The sequence below is a fragment of the Panthera tigris genome, chromosome A2, assembly GCF_018350195.1.
Source record: "Panthera tigris isolate Pti1 chromosome A2, P.tigris_Pti1_mat1.1, whole genome shotgun sequence".
In the NCBI taxonomy this organism is placed as follows: Eukaryota; Metazoa; Chordata; class Mammalia; order Carnivora; family Felidae; genus Panthera; species Panthera tigris.
Genome location: NC_056661.1, coordinates 114,509,930 through 114,531,711, shown reverse-complemented (window position 1 = coordinate 114,531,711; position 21,782 = coordinate 114,509,930). Strand labels below are relative to the sequence as shown.

The following is a 21,782-nucleotide window of genomic DNA, read 5'->3' as shown; positions in this document are numbered from 1 at the left end:
TTTTTTGTGCAATAATTAACCAAAAATATAAAAAGAACAAAAATCCCCCAAACCTCTGAAAATTTCAGAGCAGGCCTTTTAAAGAACATGTACATAAAATATTACATTAACTGGAACTAGTTCAGTGTTCTAAATTTAATTCTCTTAGTGTTTTTTTCCCCCAAAATTGTTTGTTTAAAAAAAATTTTTTTTAATGTTTATTAGAGAGAGCACATGCTCAAGCATGTTTATTAGAGACAGAGAGAGAGGGAGACAGGATCACAGAGAGAGAAGGAGACAGATGATCCAAAGCAGGCTCCTCAGTGTCAGCACAGAGCCTGATGTGGGGCTTGAACTCAGGATGGGTGAAATCATGACCTGAGCTGAAGTCAGATGCTTAAACCATTAAGGCACCCAAGGCACCCTCCAAATTCTTGTTTTTAAAAAGAGTTGAAATATTTTACTTTTTTTTTTTATTTTTATTTTTATTTTTATTTTTTTAAATTTTTTTTAACATTTATTCATTTTTGAGAGACAGAGTGTGAGTAGGGGAGGGGCAGAGAGAGAGGGAGACACAGATCTGAAGCAGGCTCCAGGCTCCGAGCTGTCAGCACAGAGCCCGACGCGGGGCTCGAACTCAGGAACCATGAGATCATGACCTGAGCCGAAGTTGGACACTTAACCGACCGAGCCACCCAGGCGCCCCATGAAATATTTTACTTTTAATCTGTTGTTTTTTTTCTCCCTCTAATGGTGTTCTTAAACTACTTTTCTGGGTTCCTAAGCTGCTCTTTATTTTTAAAATTAGAATTTTTGCAGAAAAATCTTATTAACATAACTGGAAAAGACTGCAATTTGATTTGTAAGCCTAAAGGAAGGATTTTAAGGAAAGAAATATTTTATTTATTATTTTAAAGATGTTATTTTTAAGTAATCTGTCCACCCACTGTGGGACTGGAACTCACAGCCTCAAGATCAAGAGTTGCATATTCTACTGACTGAGGCAGCCAGACACCAATACTTAAACCTTTTAGTTAATTTGAAATAGTACAGCTTCTTGAAATCTGGGGTTGGGTGTCAGGAAAGTTTGAGTATGTATTATGTATCCTTGTTATTACAGTCTTAAAGAAAACAGGATAATGCTGAGTTAAAAGTTTTGAAACTACAATTCTTCATTATTTGAACAAAACTTTAAAATTCCCAAGATGACATGAACCCATAGCCAATTGATAATAAGTCTGTTTCAAGAGATTGTTTTAGGGGCATCTGGGTGACTCAGTTTCAATTAAGTGTCCGACTTGGGCTCAGGTCATGATCTCGTGGTTGAGTCCTGTGTCAGGCTCTGTGCTGACAGCTTGGAGCCTGGAGCCTGCTTTGCATTCTGTGTCTCCTGCTCTCTCTGCCGCTTCCCCGCTTGCACTCTGTCTCTCTCTCAAAAATAAACAAACAACAAAAAAAGTTTTTGTTTATTTTAAGGCTGTTGGTATTTGCAGGTTGACTTCCTGACTTACTTGCAGTTTTTTTCTTTCAACTTTTCTGTGGAGCCCTGCCAATGGTAACCAATGTGCCCAGATGGTAGGGAGATAGAAAAGCATTAAACCTACAGTTGTGAAAGAGAAGAATTAACATTTTATGGTAATTTTATTCATTTGAAACAAATTTGTATGAAACGTACATTAACATCTTTTTAGCCATTGTCCATAATCGGCAGTAACTTTAATTGCATAGCTGGACTTAGTCTTTCAGACTGATTAGATACTTTGCAGTTTCTGGAGGAGGTGGGAGCTCTTAAGATTCTGGAAATCTCTTTAGTCTACAGGATTTTAAGTTGTGTGTGTTCTAAGTAAATCAGATTTAGTTCTGTTTGGTTGTTTTCATGCTATTTGTTTGGATTCCTGTCATGACTCTGAACTTACAGGCTCTTGAAAAGATAGACCAAATTGCACATACAGCATTTTTTTCCTGTTGCTTATTTCTACTTGTATGAGAATAAAGATAGAATTCTACTAGTTTTGGGTAAGTGGGTGGCTCATAGGTCAAGTGTCTGACTCTTGGTTTTGGCTCAGGTCATGATCTCATGGTTCATGAGTTCGAGCTCTGCATTGGGTTCCGTGCTGACAGTGTGGAGCCTGTTTGGGATTCTCTCTCTCCACTGCCCCTTCCCCACTTGGGCAAAATAAATAAACTGTCTCTGTCTCAAAATAAATAAACTTAAAAATAATTCTAGTTTTTTAGTTACTTATTATAAAGCCTTGCCAGGTCCCAAAATACAGTTCTAAACATAGCAGTAAATAAATATTTAAATGATATCCAACAAACAATTCTGTAGGGAAAGGAATTAGAATCCCAAATATTTGTAAATGAAATTGTATTTTTAAATTTAAGATGTGTTGGGGTTTTAGTCATCAGTAGAGTATGCTAAATGTAAGTGTATGTGTATGATGTAGGACCTCTGAGAAATAAAAGATTAAAACTTTGACCTAGGTTCTTTCCCAGCCCTTCTGAAGCCTGAGTAAAAATTAAAATGACCTGATGTGTGGAGAAATGGGTGGTGTGTTTGTGTTCTGGCGTGCTGCCTCCTGGTGGATAGTCCGTCTTGATAGCTTATTTGCATTTGTTTCTACCAGTCAGTCTTGAGGCAATTAATTGGCTGCTTAACACGTTCTTAAGTGTTTTGAAAATGCATAAGCTTTTATTTCAACATTTTTACAAGGTGTTAAAGTCTAAAGCCCAGCCCACTAAAATTTTAATGCCCTGTGCAGATTGTTAACGACAGATTTAGTTTGTGATGGTTTTTCTACTAGAAAAGCTTTCAGAAGGATTAGAGCATTGAGGAAAGGGCTGGGGGTGCAGGGGAGGAAAGGGCCATTTTAAACTGTTGATGTCTGTATTATAGAGAAAGGCTGAGGGTAGGTAGATGTGCTGTGGGTACGTTTGACGGTATGTTCTGTGCAAAGGTGAGAGCCTTATATACCTTTGGTGCTCAGTGCCCCGGCTCCTTGTGATTTATGCTAAACTTTTTGGCCAGTTACATTAACGTGGTAAAGAGGACCAAACAACCTTTCAGAGACTATGTCCTCCATGGATTTGGAGATGTTAGTCATAGGTACTGTGTTTTTGTAGATAATCACACTGATACTTATTTATTTTAAAATGTGTTTATTTTGAGAGAGAGGGAGAGAGAATCCTAAGCAGTCTCTGTGCTGTCAGCACAGAGCCTGACGCGGGGCTCAGTCTCAAGAACTGTGACATCATGACCTGAGCCGAAACCAAAAGTGAGATGCTTAACTGAGCCACCCAGATGCCCCTGTTATTATTGTTCAAGATTTTATTTTTCTAAGTAATTTCCATACCCAATGTGGGGCTCAAACTCAGAATCCTGAGCAAGAGTTGCATGCTTCAATGACTGAGCCAGCCAGGTGCCCCTAACAGCACTGATTATAAGCATGATATTACATTCTAGATTGTCCAGACTGAGCCAGCCAGGTGCCCATGATAGACAGTTTTAACATGTTACTTTCTAAATATGATGCTGAAAGTGGAGCTATTGAATTTTCTAGCATCTTGGTTTAAATTTATTATGTAGATTTTACCATTACTGCTCCTGGAAATTTGTCATCTTTTTTTTTTTTTCAGAATATAATTGGAAGTCTGAATATGATTTGGAAACATGAAATATATTACTGAAGTTTTAAAGAAAAAAAACACAACTAGATTATCATAGAGCTTTTTTTTTTTTTTTTTTTAAGTTTTATTAAATAATCTCTACACCCAGTGGGGGGCTCAAACTCCCAACCCTGAGATTAAGAGTTGCATGCTCCACCAATTGAGCCACCCAGGTGCCCCTAAAAGACTAATGCCTAATACTTTAATGTTATTTTATCAAGCGACTATCCCATCTAAGCATATGGGGCCCTTGAAGGGACTTCCCAGAAGAAGGGAACTTCTTGAAATGCCAAATTCATTACATCTTTTATTGTCAGAGTTATTTGTCTTACTCATGTGTCCTGTTAGCTGCTGGGTGAGGCTGGGTGTTTTGGTTACCTTGAAATGATTTACTCTGTTTTGGTGTGACCTCCTTGGTCCTCCTCTGAAAGGTGGATGTAAACTAGACAATTTCGAGTATTTTCTTCAAGAGATTGAGATTTATATTATTATGATTATATTGGACAGTTTTCTTGAAGATCTGTGTAAGTGATTTTTTTCTTACACAGAAGCTAAATAGTAGACCTGTAAAATTAATGTATAAATAGCATGGAAATTGGAGTTCAAATTTGAATTTGGCTTTTCATTTACCTGCTTTTTGACCTTGGTTAAAAGAATCCCTTGAGACAATTTCCTTAATCTATAAAGTGGGAGTATTAATGCCTACTGAGCTTGGTTGTTGGTATAAGGACACAGCGTAAATATATTTCAAGTGCCTGACATGATCTTTTACCCCTTAGGAGTAACTGAATAAATGGTATCTGTTATTTTAATTATCAATATTGTTGAAATTTAAAAATTGATTCTTAAATTGTACTTGGGGCATAAATAATCTGGAAATGATTAACCTCCCTGGGTATTTCTGACTTTAGTCTGGCTAGCTAGGAAATGAAACTTTTTGGGGTGCCTGAGTATCTCAGTTAAGTGTTGGACTCTTGATCTTGGCTCAGGTCATGATCTTGTGGGTTCGTTAGTTCGAGCCCCACATTAGGCTACGCACTGTCAGTGTGGAGCCTGCTTGATATTCTCCTTTTCCCCCTCTCACCCCCCCCCTCGCTTGTGCATGTTCTCTCTCCCAAAATAAAATAAACTTAAAAATTTTTTAAATGTTCTATTTCATCTGTGGCATCTCTTGTTTGTATCAGAATTGGCATAAATGCACATTGTATAAAATTTTTGCACAGTGCAGTGATTCTTTTTAAGTGAATAGTACAGATAATTTCATTAACATACATTGTATAAGATAGAGTTTTGTGGTTATTCTATATTTGAAGTTTAACTGTAGTTATTAGAGCAAAATGAATCTTGCACTATCCACCCGAGGCAAAAAGAGACTGTTGTCTAAAGCAACAATTTTAGAACCTTTTAGTGTTTCTGAAGTATGGGAAATGCTAGTGTGGTTGAAGGTCATGTGAGTGAAAAGTACTTTTTTTACTCTCAGACAGTTATATCAACTTAAATCATATTTTTCATCTAAAACTTCCTTTCTCATGTTACAAGTACTAACAAGCCCACAGTTTGATTTTGATGGAATTTATCATTTTCGAAGATAGTGACTTCCAGATACTAGAGAGCAGAAAAAAAATGTGGAAATTTCAAAAGTACTACAGTAGAAACAACAATATAATAAATCTTCCTTACCTGCCACCTGGCTTCAAGAATCACCAGCTGATGACCAGCCTTTTTGGATATTAATACCTCTGATGATTTCTGAAGCAAATTCAAGATAGCAAGTATATTATGTTCCTAATTTCTTCAGATTGCATCTTTAAAGACAAGGACTTAAAAAAAAAATAGACAATACCATAATTATAAAAAACAATGGCACTAATTCACTGATAATGAAAAGTCTCATTTTTCCCAGTTGTGTGTGTGTGTTTTAATAGGCTTCACACCCAACTGAGGGTTGAACTCACCACCCTGAGATTGAGTCTCATGCTCTGCTGACTGAGCCAGCCAGGCGCCCCTTAAGTTTCCATTCTGATTTTATTTTTTAATGTAAGCTGTAAGCTTAACATGGGGCTTGAACTCAAGACCCTGAGATCAAGAATCACATGCTTTACTGACTGAGCCAGTCAGGTTTCCCCTAAATATATATTTTTTTTAAGAATTTATTTTTTTTTTTTAACGTTTATTTATTTTTGAGACAGAGACAGAGCATGAACAGGGGAGGGGCAGAGAGAGAGGGAGACACAGAATCTGAAACAGGCTCCAGGCTCTGAGCTGTCAGCACAGAGCCCGACGTGGGGCTCGAACTCACGGACCGTGAGATCATGACCTGAGCCGAAGTCCAACGCTTAACCGACCAAGCCACCCAGGCGCCCCACCCCTAAATATTTTTTTAAGAATTTATTTGAATTAGGATTTATGTTAAGTTCTGTACATTGGTGATTGGTTGATATGTCTTTGGGTTTTTTTTTTTTTTCTTTTTTTTTTTTAATGTTTAGGTTCCCCATCTTTTCTTTGAAATTTGTTAGAAAACTTAGATATTTGTGTTGGAGAGTTTCCCAGGGTCTTGATTTTTGCTGATGTGGTGTCTTTTAACATGAACCTCTGTCTGCAGAGGACACTGTAGCTCTAGAGAATTAATCATATTCAGTATGCCTGTTTTTTTTTTTAATTGGCAAACATGTCATAGGCAAGACATGAGAATGTTTTAATATCTTGGCCAAGTTTTATTTGTTTAAAGGAATAACAGATTCAAATAGTTTTTTTCCTGTGAATTCAAGGATAGATATAGATGAGGAAGCATGTTGCAGTGAAGTGAACCATAGATTCTTCAATGTATTCTTCCTTAAGTAGTATAAACATACTTTTTTGGTTTATTTTTTGTCTAAACAAAGAAAAGTAGCTTATTAAGCAGGAAAAAATTGGCCACTATCAGGTTGGCAAGGTAGCATCGTGTTTATATTATTTGTTGTTTGTACTCCCTGCTGAGAGAAAGATTGATTATCTGCAAAGTTGAGTAAGGTTATATCTTTGGAGAAAAGCAAGAGTTGGGTTGCCTACCTAGGGCAAGGGATGTCAGATCAAGGTATTTAGATCAAACTTAGCCTCTTTCTTCATTTTCTTGCTACATAAGAATTCTTTTTATTTTTTATTTTGAGAGAGAGAGTGAGAGCTCGAGAGCGGGAGCAGGGGAGGGGTAGGGCGAAAGGGAAAGAATCCTAAGCAGGCTCTGTGCTATCAGTGCAGAACCTCACTCAGGTTCTGAGTGTGGGGCTCAAACTCAGTAACCGTGACATCATATCCTGAGCCAAAGTCAAGAGTCAGTTGTTTAACCTACTGAGCCACCCAGGTGCCCCGGATTGTTACAGTTTCTAAAGTTCATGAGTAGGGGATAGAACTTAATAACAGTAAACTTTAACCTTTTCACTTAAAAAAAAAAAATCCAAGGATTTAGGATTTACCTTAGATAAGGACTACATCCAGTTCGCAGTAATGTAAAATAAAAACCGTTAACGTAGAGGGGTGCCTGGGTGGCTCAGTTGGTCAAGTGTCCGACTTCAGCTCAGGTCATGCTCACAGTTCATGAGTTCAAGCCCTGCGTCGGACTCTGTGCTGACATCTGAGAGCCTGGAGCCTGCTTCAGATTCTGTGTCTCCCTCTTTCTCTGCTCCTCCCCTGTTCACAATCTGTTTCTCAAAAATAAACAAACATTAAAAAAAAAAAAAAAACACGTTAATGTAGAGATACCCATATATTCAAAATAGAGCACTTTTTTTTTTTTTTTTTTAAATACAATGCTTAAGAGTTTAATCACCTTGGGGTTAGTCAGTGGAGCATGTGACTCTTCATCTTGGAGTCATGAATTCAAGCTCCACATTGAGGGTACAATTGACTTGAAAAAAAAAATAGTTTAGTCACCTTAAAACACCTCTTCTTGCAGATACAGTTATAGTTCACTTAGTGATGGTGACTTTTTTATTTATTTATTTTTTTTTTAATTTTTTTTTTTTTAACATTTATTTATTTTTGAGACAGAGACAGAGCATGAACGGGGGAGGGTCAGAGAGAGAGGGAGACACAGAATCTGAAACAGGCTCCAGGCTCTGAGCTGTCAGCACAGAGCCCGACGCGGGGCTCAAACCCACGGACCGTGAGATCATGACCCGAGCCGAAGTCGGCCGCTTAACCGACTGAGCCATCCAGGCGCCCCGTGATGGTGACTTTTAAGTGGGGAATAATTAATCTATATGAAACTTTGTTTCTTGATCCTGAAATTACATTGAGAAGCAAAATTTGGTAAATTAGTTTTACCTTTCAGTATCAAGTATACCAAATTTTAAAACAGCTCAGTCCAGCTGAAAGATGTAAACTGTATATATATGCAATTTTAAGGTTTCTATTAGCCACAGTAAGAAGTAAAAAGTAACTGGTAAAATTAATATTTGTATTTTATATGAACCAATTCATCTAAAATTTTAGTCTTTTAACATGTGATCAGTATTGAAAATAGTTGAAAAATTTTAGATCAAACTTAGCCTCTTTCTTCATTTTCTTCATCTTCAAAATCTGTTACATTTTATACTCACAGAATAATTCAGACTGGACTTGCCACATTTTAAGCCTCATGTGGCTAGTGGCTATTCCATTGGACAGAGTTGTTTTAAGACCTACAGCTTTTAAAATAACTTTTTTAAAAATGAGTCTTGCTGGAAAAAATGCGTTGGTATTTATAAAATTAGTTTAACTGTGAAAAAATATGGAATGATTGTCTCTTTTTTAAGAGAAGGATTAATTTTCAGTGTGACTCAAACATATTACAGGTTTTGTACCTAAGTATTCCCTTGTGATCACCCTAATTTTCAAGGAAGATATGTGTAATAGGTTTTATTGTGTTAATGTGCTTTAGAGTTATACAGGCCATGAGCTTTTTGTTTAAATAGTGACTCCCTAATATTCAACTGCATGTGTTCCTATGGTTGGTTGAAATACTGGTGATGACTTTTTGGTTAAAGGCTCATTTTCAGATTAAGTTAGTTATGAAGACTACAGAAATCTTTGGTTATTCAGGAATCAAGGATCAAATCAATTTTCGAACACTATTCTGTCATATTGCTTTGCATGTATCTTAAAGAAGTGTAAGAATTTTGTATTCCTCTATCGATGGGACATTGTCTCCTATTGATGGGACATTGTCTCCTATGAGCAGTGTGTACTTGCAAGCATTAGTAATAGACATTCAGCCTTTCTTGGACTCCACCAAGTATATGGACCCCATCCATATACTTAGGGCTATGAGACTGTTGTACACAGATGAAGATGATGAGGTGTGCAACTTTATTTTTTTTATTACATTATTTTTATTACATTATTTATTACATTATTATTATTGGTATTAGTATTTTAGGGAAAGGGGGAGAGAGAATCTTAAGCAGGCTCAGCGCGGAGCCAGGTGCGACTCTCGATCCCACAACCCTGGTATCATGACCTGGGCTGAAATCAAGAGTTGGACGCTTAGCTGACTGAGCCACCTTGTTTTGTTTTGTTTTATTTTATTTATTTTATTTATTTTATTATATTTATTTTATTTTGAAGTTTGACAGGGAGAGAGAGAATGTGAGTGCGCAAGCAGGGGTGGGGCAGAAAGGGGGAGGGAGGGAGGGAGGGAGAGAGAGAGAGAGAGAGAGAGAGAGAGAGAATCCCAAGCCACCTAGGCTCCCCAAGGTGTGCAACTTTAAAACACAAATACACCTCTTTTATTTGAGGGGACTAAAACATGGACGTGTTCCCATGGGGATCTGGGAGCAAGGGGGTGACAGAAGAAACACTTGAGATTTTTACTTAGAATTTTTGTTGATGGTGCCTGGATGTCTCAGTTGGTTGAACGTCTGACTCCTGATAACAGCTCAGTCATGATCTCGTAGTTGTGTGGTTGAACCATGTGTCAGTTCAGTGTGGGGCTTGCTTGGGTCTTCTCTTCTCCTCTCCTCTCCTCTCCTCTCCTCTCCTCTCCTCTCCTCTCCTCTCCTCTCCTCTCCTCTCCTCTCCCCTCCCCTCCCCTCCTCTCCTCTCCTCTCCCCTCCCCTCCCCTCCCCTCCCCTCCCCTCCCCTCCCCTCCCCTCTCTCTCGTGCGCACTCTCTCCCCCTCACATGTGTGTGCATTCTCTCTCAAAATAATAAACTTCACAGAATAATTTTTGTTTATTCCTTGTTTGAGCAATGTTGAGTAAATTGCAAATTATGAGCCAGGCAATTTGCTAAGCACTTGAACATACAACAGTGAATAAGATGGAAATAATTTTGCCCTCCTGGAACTTGCCCCCTACTGATATCAGTAGATATCAGTGGTCCCCAGAGAATCTGATTCAGGAGGTCTTCATTGGGGCCCTGAAATCTTTAAGAAAGTCCTCCTGGGTCTAACGTAATTGATCCTTAGACCGCACTTGGAATCATATCTTTACCTTTATAGTTGAGGGGACAACATACTTTGTCTTATTTTCCTTTCTTCCATCCAGTATTTGGTTCACTAGGATCTGGCATCCTCTTTAACTGTTGGAGCAAATATGTTTTTCTTTACAGTACTTGTGACCTTCTGTCAATTCCGTAAGTGAATTCAATTTTTGACAGATTATTATTTTTTTCTTTTTTTAAATAGGCTCCACGACCAGTATAAAGCCCTTTCACAGAAATTCTTTACCTGAGATGTACCTGATTTACCCCTAAATCTCCATGTTGCTCCCTCCTTCCTGTTTCTACGGACCATTTTTTAAGACTGTCCTAAAATGTCTGATTTCTTTTGCTAGACTGTAAAATGTTTGGGAAAGAGAAAACTGGTATTACAACACTAGTTAGAACTGTTGGAATCTATAACTGGTTTCTCTTGCTTCATTTTATGTTACACTACAGGTTGGAAATAAGGCTGATTCCCCCGTAACAATTAGTAAGGTTTATTTTATAAAACAAAAACAAAATTTGAAAACTGCCCATGATTCTACCAGCCAGAGTGTGTAATGATCCCTTTTACCTGGATCTCTGGGTTCTGTGTAGTTTTCTCTATTTACAAGTTTAAGGTCTTTGAGCATGTTACAGCTTTATATAAGGAAATAACAACAACAAAAAAGAGAATACTTGAGTTAGAGGCTATATCTCTAGTCAGAGGCTTTGATAAGAGATGACCAAGTCAGTGATTAGTCAGGGTTATTTATGCCAGTTGCCCCTTTGCATCAGCAAGGTATATTAAACTTTTTAAAAATTGAGGTTGACCTTTTAAAGAGCTACTTAAAATTCTTAACTGTATAAAATAAAAAAAGAGATACTTGTATGTAAATATTGAATACTATTAATACAGGTAATTAGCAGTTTTGAATTTGGCTGAGTAAAACTGCTTTTTACATATAAATTGAATTGGTTGGGCACAACTGGAATGAAAATCTGAGCTAGTACAGTGTGCCTCCAAGTGGTGGATTTAAGAGGCTTAAAAGTGGTCCAAATGTGGACGATGTATCCCACTTGTTTGAATAAGAAAACAAGGCAAAGAGAAACCTGTTAATATTAGACTTGGTTTTCTCTTCCTGCCTTCTGCTGGTATTAGCCCCTTAGATTGTGATGAGAGCCTGAGTCTCCTTATGAAGTGGGAATTTAGTGATTCCCTTGATTTGTATAAGTATTGATGGAAAGGGGTGTGATAGAGCCTTTTGGAAGAAATAAGATTAAGAAAATACACATTCAGTATCTGTAGGTAGTTTGGACAGAAGGTTGCAAGCCTTAATACATTTTTGTTTCTTGCATTAGGACTTACTGTGAAATGACTGGCTTCAGAAGTGCCTGATGGCGTGTGTATACAGTTGTCCTGGGCAGTTGAGTTAGCCAAGTTTTCAGCATTGTTGCCTTCCTTTCTTGTTATTAATACGTAACCTTGTCCTTTTAATGTCAGTATTGAGTCTTGATGTGTAAATGATCATCATATGGTTTAAAGCTGTAGGGAAAAGTGAAAGTTTTGTGTAGGATTAACCTATACTTGACCTTTAGGGCTTAACAAAAATTATAGCCTGTAATTTTTCTGAAGTCATTTGATGTGGTTACATTATTGGTTGGATTATAAGTGAAATCAATAAAATGGAATATAGTGTAATTAAGGGGATAGGCTCTGGAGCTAGAATGCCCAGAGGTATATTCTGACCCTGCTACACATCAGCAGTGTGTGTTTGGACAAGTTAAACTTATGCTGTTGTTTCCTAATCGATAAAATGCTGTGAGGGTTGAACGCAGACACTGTCATAAGCAGTATGTGCTGCTGTAACAAAATACCACAGACCGCGGGGCTTAAACAATAGATATTTATTCATCACAGTTTTAGAGCCTGGGAAACCCTCAAGGTGCAGGCAGTTCTTTCTGTTCTTGATAAGGGCCTGCTTTTCCTCGCCTGTAGAGAGATACCTCCTTGCTGTGGCTCACATGGCCTCTCCTCAGCATGTGCTGGTGGAGAGACCCCTGGTCTTTCTTCTTGCAGAGATCGCAATCCTGGGTGCCCGGCTGGCTCAGTCAGAAGAGCATGTGACTCTTGATCTCGGGATTGTGAGTTTGACCTCGGGGTTGTGAGTGTGAGCCCTGCACTGGGGGAAGAGATTACTTAAAAAATAAATAAGTTTTTGTTTTTTTTTTGGAAAAAGTTTGTTGTCTAGAAATAGACATATAAAAAATTCCCCACAAAAGATGCTATTCTCTCATTTCCCCATCTTCTTCTTCTTCTTCAACACCCCTGATATAAAGGACTTAAAAAACTTCACCCAAATGTCCAGACAATACTCCATCTATGTGTTCTTCTGTGTTTGCAAGCTGCATGTTCATATAGCCATCTACAGATACCAAGGTAGCCTTTGTACTCCATTCCCCCTTAAGTTTCACCATTACCGGCCTTCCTGTTAATCCATTCAGGAAATGTTTGCAGTCGAGGGGCAAACTCATCGCTACTATAAGCAAATGCTGTGGGCTACTCGCCGCCAATCCAGCTGTTGTCTGTCCCTCATGACTGGAGTAGCTATGGTTGGGTGCGAATCACGGAGCTTCAATAAATAAATTCTTAAAAAAAAAAAAAAAAGATCATACTTGTATTATGGGGGCTCCACCCTCATGACCTCATCTACACCGTAGTACTTTTCAAAGGCCCCTTTCGTACGTAGTACCATTACAAGGGAGATTGTGGCTGCAACATAGGAATTTTGGGAGGTGGGAGGTGCAGGAACAAAAGCATTCTGTCCATAACAGACATGAAGCGTTTTCTTGTTTAAATTCTTTTTTTAGTTTATTTATTTTGAAAGAGCAGGTGAGCAATTGGGGGGTGGGGGGAGCAGAGAGAGGGAGAAAGATAATCCCAAGCAGGCTCCCTGCTGTCAGCTTGGAGCCAAAGGTGGAGCTTGAACTCACAAACTGTCAGATGGTAATGTGAGCCGAAATCAAAAGTCGTACACTTAACCGACTGAGCCATCAAGGCCCCTCTTGTTTACTTTCTTACCTGCTGTCAGACCTTACAGTGGAAGACAAGATGCAAATATCAAAGACACTTGGCAACAACCTAGTAATCTAAAATTTGAATTGAAAGTAATCAGCATGAACACATGGTTTATTTCTCTTTCACACAAAATGTATATGTATTTTCCAGCTGTGGCCTAGGAGCAATGACCAACCCAATAATAATGAACACGCTAGTGACTAGATTGTGTCTCAGTGTATTATTTCTGATTAAAAAGGACTAGCACTTTATGTAGAAAAAGCTGATTGCAGATGGGGCTAGGAACTGTGCCGGCTGAACCTGGATTACAGTGTTGTAACAGAAAGCAAAGGAGTTCTCCTAGATTATTGGAGTCCTGTCACAAGATGCAGGAGTCAATATGAAGAAGCTTGCATTGACTGACTAAAGATGAGGTATTTGGAGCATCAAAAGGAATTAATGCATTAGATTGATACACTCAAAATATCTATGACTGTGAATTTATGATACTGAAAAGAAGTAAACATTTGGTCCTCTTTGGACAATGCCAGAACGCCAATTCCTTATTCTGAAAATACAATTGTGAAATAACAATGCCTTTGAACTGCTGAAAGAAGAGATGGAGATGAGGATTTTCATGAAGCTGATTTATTTTGGAACGAAAAGTGCTTTAATGAAAGGTGCTTTAATGAAATTGCTGAAACGAAATGGTACCTTAGAGAAATGTACAGAATGCCTTGCAGATGAAGAGAGGCATTTATGTCCTGGCTAGTACCCTTCCCTTGTAAACTGTGTATTGTCTTGAGGGTTTCATCTCCTTTGCTTCTAGGCTGCTCTTCTACTCTTCTGAGGCGTTGGAGAAAGCCCTGAAGTAAAACAGAGATGCCTGAGTGTGTGCTTAGGGGTGGAAGGAGGCAGAGCAAACCTCACTGTACCTAGGCCTGTCTGCCACAGCTGTGGATGAAATCAGACCCGAGTGAGGGGTTGTGATAAGGGGCACAAAACCATCCGCTGCAGAAGGGATAGAGTCAATTATTTATCCTGTCTTCACTGTACCTACTGTGCTTCAGAGTTACAAATATTTGACAAGAGAAAGTGTTTCTTTGTTTTTAAATAACGCTAGGTTTTTGGGTTTTTTTTTTGTAATGTTGTTACTTATTTGGGGGAGAGGGGGAGAGAAAGAAAGAGGATTGGAAATGGGCTCTGCGCTGACACCAGAGGACCCGATGTGGGGCTTAAACTCATGAATTGTGAGATTGTAACCTGATAACCTGAGCTGAAGTCAGATGTTTAAGTGCCTGAGCCACGCAGGCACCCTAAGAGAAAGTTTTTGTTTTGTTATTAATACTGATGGATCGGTTCATTTATTCATTCATTCATTTTATTTTTGAGAGAGGGCACAAGGTAATTCCTGGAGGGGCAGAGGGAGAGAGAGAGAGAGAGAGAGCACGCATGAGCGAAATGGGGTTTGAGTTCTACCTGAAGTGGGAGCTCACCCAGTGGGCTCAAACTCATGAACCATGAGATCATGACCTGAGCGAAGTCATGCTTAACACCTGAACCACTCAGGCACCTGAGAAAGTTGTTCTTAATAGAAGAACTCAAGCTAAAAAAATAAAAAAATAAAAAATAAGGCATGATAAAATGAGAAAGTTAGTTTCAACCTTGAATGAAATAATGGATTTAGGTAGTGATCATTCATGATTGCAGCATCACAGAAAGACAGCTAGAGATAACACATCTCCTTGCAGAAGTATAAAACACTGCTTGTGATAAATTATTGTATCTCCCCGAACAAACAACAAGAAAAAACAAATTGAATCTTCAGATCTAATTACTACATTTACAGGGGACAGAGGAGAATACTAAACAGCACCATGGGGGTGTAATTAGCAAAATCCACGCAGTGAAGAATCTATAGGACAAATGACAGGATTTGGGTTTTTTCTCCCCCAAGTAAGTTGCAAGGGGGAAAAAAAAAAGGAAACATGGGCTATGAGACTAGAATCATAATCAGCCAAATGCAGTGTATAGCTCTTTTGGGATACTGATTGAACAAATTTAATTTTTTTAAATTGTAGAACTGTGACTAGATATTTAATATTAAATTTTTGTTCATTTTTAAGGATTGATAATAGTATTTTGCCTACTTAATCATTTTAAAAGAGAGATGAATATTCATAAATAAAAGGCATAAGAATGACAAATTTGGTGCAATGAGTACATTCCAGGAGACAGGCATTTGGAGTGGGAGAGAAGCATGGGTAGCTTCAATTGTCTTGTTCTAATTATTTGGGTGGTTGTGTTCCTAGATGTTTTATGCTTTATAATATAAAAATATTACATATCATTGTATATGAAATTCAACATACCAAACAATTACTGAAAATGACACAAAAGGGATACAGTGGATAAAATTCAGAATGAGTAATCATGCAGGATTTATGACCTGTCAAATAAATGGCAAAAAGAACTCTGCACGTATGTACATCTGGTTGGGATCTTTTCTTTCCTTCCCCTCCCCTCCCAAGCTCCACACCCAATGTGGGGCTTGAACTCAGAACCCTAGGTTCGTGAATCACATGCTCTACCAACTAATCTAGCCATGCACCCCTTAACTATCATCAGAATCCTGATACGAATAAGCCAGCTGTACAAAGATATTTATTAAACAACTGGAAATAGAGTGGATATTTGATATCAAGGAATTTTTGTTAAACACTTTGAGGAGCAGTGATGGCTTTATAGTTTTTTTTTTTTTAAGTTTTAAATGTTTTATTTATTTTTATTTTTTATTTAAAAAAATTTTTTTTTAACATTTATTTATTTTTGAGACAGAGACAGAGCATGAACAGGGGAGGGGCAGAGAAAGAGGGAGACACAGAATCTGAAACAGGCTCCAGGCTCTGAGCTGTCAGCACAGAGCCCGATGCGGGGCTCGAACCCAGGAACCGTGAGATCATGACCTGAGCTGAAGTCGGACGCTCAACCGACTGAGCCACCCAGGCGCCCCTTAAATGTTTTATTTTTAAGCAATCTCTATACTCAAAACCCCAAAATGAAGAGTTGCGTGCTCTACTGACTTAGCCACCCAGCCATCCTTAAAGATTTTACTTTTAAGTAATTTCTACACTCCATATGGGGCTTGAACTTAAAATCCCAAGATCAAGAGTTGTGTGCTCTACAGACTGAGTCAGCCAGTCAGCCAGTTTTATAGTTATTTAAATTTTTTTAATGTTTTATTTATTTTGAAAGCATGCACATGCTTTCATGAGAGAGGCAGAGGGAAAAAGAGGGAGAAACAGAATCTGAAGCTGACTCCAGGCTCTGAGCTGTCAGCACAGAGCCATATGCGGGGCTTGAACTCACAAACTGTGAGATCATGACCTGAGCTGAAGTCAAAAGCTTAATGGGCTGAGTCATCACGACACCTCTATGGTTATTTTTAAACAAAAGTCCTTTTATAGCTGTTTACTGATGTACTTCTGCATGACAGGCCATGTAAGTGGAACTTGGCTGGTACTGGTTTGAGTTATAGATAAACAAAATAAGGTGATCGTACTTAATAAATGAACCTGGTATGGCATATGGAGGTTGATATTTTTCTAGTTTTATGTAATTTTGAAAATTGTTACAAAATCAGTTTAAATCAGTTGCATTGATTACTAAAGATCTTGAAGATGCTCTTTGGAATCTATGGGAGCTTCTCTGTTGCTCCTTTATTCTGTAATTAAACTTGCTTCTAATAGTATTTTTTCCTAGTAAAGAGTATTGAATTGTCATTATAACTAATATTTCAAGTACAGTAAGCATTTTTGAAGATTTTTATCTCTTAGCTGAGAACTTAAACTTTACCTCATTTTTCCTTGTTGGGGGAAACCTTTAAATTCTATATGATAAAATAAATTGTTAAGGCTTTTTTTTTTTTTTTTAAACAATAGTTGATTAAATGTTCTGGTTTTTCTCTCTCCTTATGAGGTGTAAGAAAATCCTTGGAAATGCTAGTAGTTTCTGGTTAGCAGAGCTGTGAATTCTTGTGTTTTTCTTCCCCTTTATAGATGATAATAAATTCTATAATCTATATTTATATAGATTTAAGTATCAGTTGATTGTTTAACTATCAGTTGATTGCTTCTCAGGTGCCAAGCACTGTTCCAGTTTCTGAGAATGAGACACTCTAATTGGTCTCTGTTCTCAAAGTGTGTGTTTCCTATTGTTTTTCAGGTGTATGTCAGGTGGAGGTAGAATACCAACTTAATTTGCTTCCTGATAGTTAAACTGAACTTTAATGATTAGGTAATCATACAGTAGATATGTATCAATATCTATTTTCTTGACTCTTAACTATTTAGGATCAAACCTAAATATAACGTAATGTTAAAAGCTGGGATGGGAGATGAGTGAAGCAAGTGATTGTATTTTTTTTTCTTTTTTAAATGGATGAACTTGACAGGGCCCCTGGGTGGCTCAGTCGGTTAAGCATCTGACTTCAGCTCAGGTCAGGATCTCTTGGTTTGTGAGTTTGAGCCCTGCTTCGGGCTCTGCACTGACAGAATGCTTCACATTCTGTGTCTTCCTCTCTCTCTGCCCCTTGGCTGCTCACATTCTGTGTCTCTCACTCTCAAAAATCAACATTAAAAAAAACAAAAAAATGAATGAACTTGATTTACTTATAGTATTTTTTCATAAAATCTAAACTTGTTTTATTTATTTGTTGGTTTAAAGTGATCTCTACATACAATGTGGGGCTGAGAGTCATGACTGAGATAAAGAGTTGCATGCCCTACCAACTCAGCTAGCCAGGTGCCCTCTGGATTTACTTGTATTAATAGGGGGGAAAACCTAATACTGGTGGGGGGGGGGGAAGAAAAGAAAAATCACTTGGAAAACTTCTATATAGCAAATTTATATGTAAAAAATGTGGAATGCTTCATGAATTTGCATGTCATCCTTATGCAGGGGACATGCTAACTGCTCTATTGTTTCAGTTTTAGTGTATGTGCTGCCGAAGGGAGCATGGATCACACAAGTGATGGGGCTTTGTGTACAGCCGACCTGATAAGTACAGTGGGGTGGGATGGATTTTCTCAAGTACTCACCAGGTCAGAAGTTTGTTTTTTTGTGCTGGATGGTGAGAATTCATACCTTTGCTGGGACGCTTGTAATCTTGAGCCTTTTGACTCTTAAACTGGTAAGAAGGGAGCATGGGGTTAGGAGCAGAGTTTTAAATAAGTTACTGACTGATAAGTGGGAAAGAACAACTCTAGATGTGAGAACAGTAACTATATGAAAATAATCCTGATGTTTGTCTAAAATGAAACTTGAGAGAATCCGATAATGGAAACCGGACAGCCGTTTAGGAAAAAATTATTTTGGAGTAACTACCAATAAGTAAATGGATGTTGGATATACATTTTGAAGAATGCTTTGAGAAAACATGGCTAACGGATTACTTCTAATATACGAAAGATGGTATTCTATTCACAGAATTTCTTGGGAGCCCTGTGAGGTAGATACTTGTTTTTGTGATAAGAATAATTACCTGCTAGTTGACCTAAACTCTGTATGTACACTCACAGGTGTACTTGTGGAGAAAATTTTTGGTAATACATATACCCACAAAAGAGTCCAATGGGGATGAATACTTAGTTACTTAAAACTGTGCTGCTAATTCTTACTGTCAGGTGCTTGAATGAAACTTAGTACTTGCATATGTGTAGTTGGATGTGTGTAGTAAATCTTAACTTCCTTGGTTACTCAGGATAAATAATTACATAATGTTGAGTAATATTTCTGCTGCCTACAGCAATATATAGCAATTGTGTAATCTGTGTATTACACATCTTAGTAGAGTATATTCTTAAAGGCTTTTATGGGAAATATAAAATTTATATATACAGAAGCAGAGCGAGCACATGTGTCTTGCAGCTTTAACAATTAATAGCACATGAGTTACTATGAAAGAAATCCTAGGCTTAGCATTTCATGTGTAAATTCTGAGACTAAGGTGGTAGTTGAAATTTTTTTCTCTTAAATTGACCTGCTGTCTTACCATCTCTGGTGTATTGTCCCGGATGATTGTGCTTTGCTTTACGGTCCCATAAAAATAATTTAAAACTGCTTTTTCTTCCTCCTTAGTTTACAAACAGGATGTACCTGAGTTGGGTTAACTTACATGTTGTTTGTAGTTCCCTAAGGGATAGGTGGTATCTGGTGTTTGTTCTCGTGCTTTGAGGGGAATGCAAGAGACAAAGGACTAGATTATGAATCTGATCTTGTGGTTTGCTGTGGTACCTCAAAATAAGTGGGTTATTTGACCAGGAAGGAAACTTCTAATTTTAGAAGTTAAGTAATTTAATTATTTCACTTGATATGTTAAGCCCAGTTGCTAATCTTTTTCTTTTTTTTTTTTTAATATCTAGTTGACTATAAATTTCTTTCCCTTCTAAGGAGGTGATTTTGTGTGTGGCACCTATGGTACAATCTCACATAATTGATATCTCTTCCTCCCTTCCTCCCTCTGACAGCATTTAAAAAAGGGTAGAAGAAGAGAGGATATATACATTACAGTAAATATTGTATATAATCAATATTATGTGACCTACATATTTACATATGTGGGCATGTGAACTGAGGTCTTTTTTTTTTTTTTTTGGTATTGAGATAAAATTTAATGAATCAGAGTGGTTAATAATAATTACACATGCAATGAGTTAAGCAGTATCCAAACGATTTACATACATAAAATACCAAAGAGTTTAATGGACAACACAAAGATTCATATATGTAAGATGCTGAGACATTTACAATTGTGTTAGGTGTCAGTAAAACCATGTAGTAATAAAGTATTTTGTATATATAACAAGTGAATATAAAGAATGCTAAATAACTCTAATAACAAGTTTGAGTGGGTAAGGAGACAAATTGACAGCATTTTTGATGAATAAAGACATGATGCACATTTCCAAATGGCAGCCAAAATAACCTCACTTGGGAAGGTTTTAGGCCTAACAAAGTCCATAAACTTGATGAAGGCAGAAATCTTAAATATATTTTTGAGTATTATGCAATGACAATAGAAACCATCAATTTAAGTGTAATCAAAAAGTAATATCTAGCTAAATGCATATTTCATTTAAGATCTTTTATATAACTACTAGCTAGAGAATTCAAACATGACTTTTTCCTTAAGTTCTTATTTTAATTTGAGTTAGTTAACATACAGTGGTAAGGTCAGGATTTTAATGTTTTTTTTTGTACCATGGAGTCCTTTGGTAGCCTGAAAGTTAGGGATATCTTAGGATGTTTTTCAAGGCATAAAATACATAGGATGATAGGAAGTTAATTATTTTGAAATACATTTAGTAAAATGTTAAAACTCATAGTTACAATATGTACTTAACATAGTAAGTTCTAGCAACATATCTAAGTTTAACAGTAATGGGTGTAGATGATAAAGGTCTGCAGCAAGTTATAGTGATACAAAAATATCTGATGTTAATGTCAAAATTACAAGTAGTGTGATTCTACTCAACTTACATGCCAACATTCATAATTAAAGGAGTGCTAAGTTTCATGTAGGGGATAGTGAAAAAATAAATCAGTGGTTTTTACTCCCCCTCCACCCATCCAGATTTCCCAAATCTGTCTATGGTCCCCTTGGCTGTGATCTCAGATTAAGAACATTTGTAGTACGGCCCCATAAATTAAAAATTTTTTTTAATGTTTATTCTTGAGAGAGAGAGAGTGAGCACAAGCAGGGGAGGGGCAGAGAGAAAGGGAGACAGAATCTGAAGCAGGCTCCAGGCTCCCGAGCTGTCAGCACAGAGCATAATGCCGGGCTTGAACTCCCCAACTGTGAGATCATGACCTGAGTTGAAGTTGGAAACCAACTGAGCCATCCAGGCGCCCCAGTGTGGCTTTTAAAATAAGCTGTAATAATCCAATGCTGCTGGATCTCCAAATGGTCTCAGTATGCATCCTGTGATTAACTTTGTCTCCTTTTTCCTTCTTTGGTTGTGTTTTCTTACTGCGAATTGCCTTGTAGTTAATGTAAATATTTTAAAGCATCCATGGTGGCTATTAATGTCTTTGGCTTTCATACTCTTTTTTCTTTTATAAAACATTTTAATTCTTCTGCAGGATCCGGAAACTTCAGATAAGGAATATTCCGCCTCACTTACAGTGGGAGGTAAGAATTTCTATATTTAAAGTTAAGATTTCTGTATTTAAGCTTATTGTTTTTAGTTTTTCGAAGGGTTTTTCTCGCTCCCTCAACTCTGGGTTGTGCTAAAACACAAAATTCTTCTCTCTTGTGTATATCTTGCTGTGGGCTTTTCTCTGCAGGAGCATAGTGTCTCTTAAAAATCTGCTCATTAAAATAAAAAAAATCTGCTCTTTGATATACTTTAATGGGGTAGTTTTCCTCATTCAGTCCCATCCTAACAGAATCTTGTTTGGGATCTTTCTGATGAGTTTGCCAGTTATATTTAAATATGAACTTCCCTCCTTGGCACATTTTTTAAAGACACCTACCTGCTATTTATACTTTATTTTAAAATGTGAGCTCAGCTTTCTTTTGCTCAGATGGTGGCACTGTAGTAACTGTATAAACAAACCATTTAGCACAGTTGAATAGCCAGTGTCCATAATTGCCAAAGAATAA

At 37.4% G+C, this 21,782-nt stretch overlaps 1 protein-coding gene, 1 non-coding gene and 1 pseudogene across 2 annotated transcripts in view; 1 reads left to right on the top strand and 2 right to left on the bottom strand.

Moving 5' to 3' along the window:
• The window catches only part of IGF2BP3 (insulin like growth factor 2 mRNA binding protein 3), a 153,783-nt gene that overhangs the window by 27,070 nt on the left and 104,931 nt on the right, over positions 1-21,782 (top strand). The window contains exon 3 of the mRNA XM_007089055.3: positions 21,260-21,308. Within this exon, the coding sequence (XP_007089117.1) occupies positions 21,260-21,308 (49 nt within the window). The remainder of the gene's footprint in view (positions 1-21,259; positions 21,309-21,782) is intronic.
• Positions 12,346-12,594, bottom strand: LOC102964834 (annotated as a pseudogene).
• LOC122236773 lies at positions 18,032-18,135 on the bottom strand. Its single transcript, XR_006215025.1, has one exon. It is a non-coding gene; the product is annotated as a U6 spliceosomal RNA (small nuclear RNA).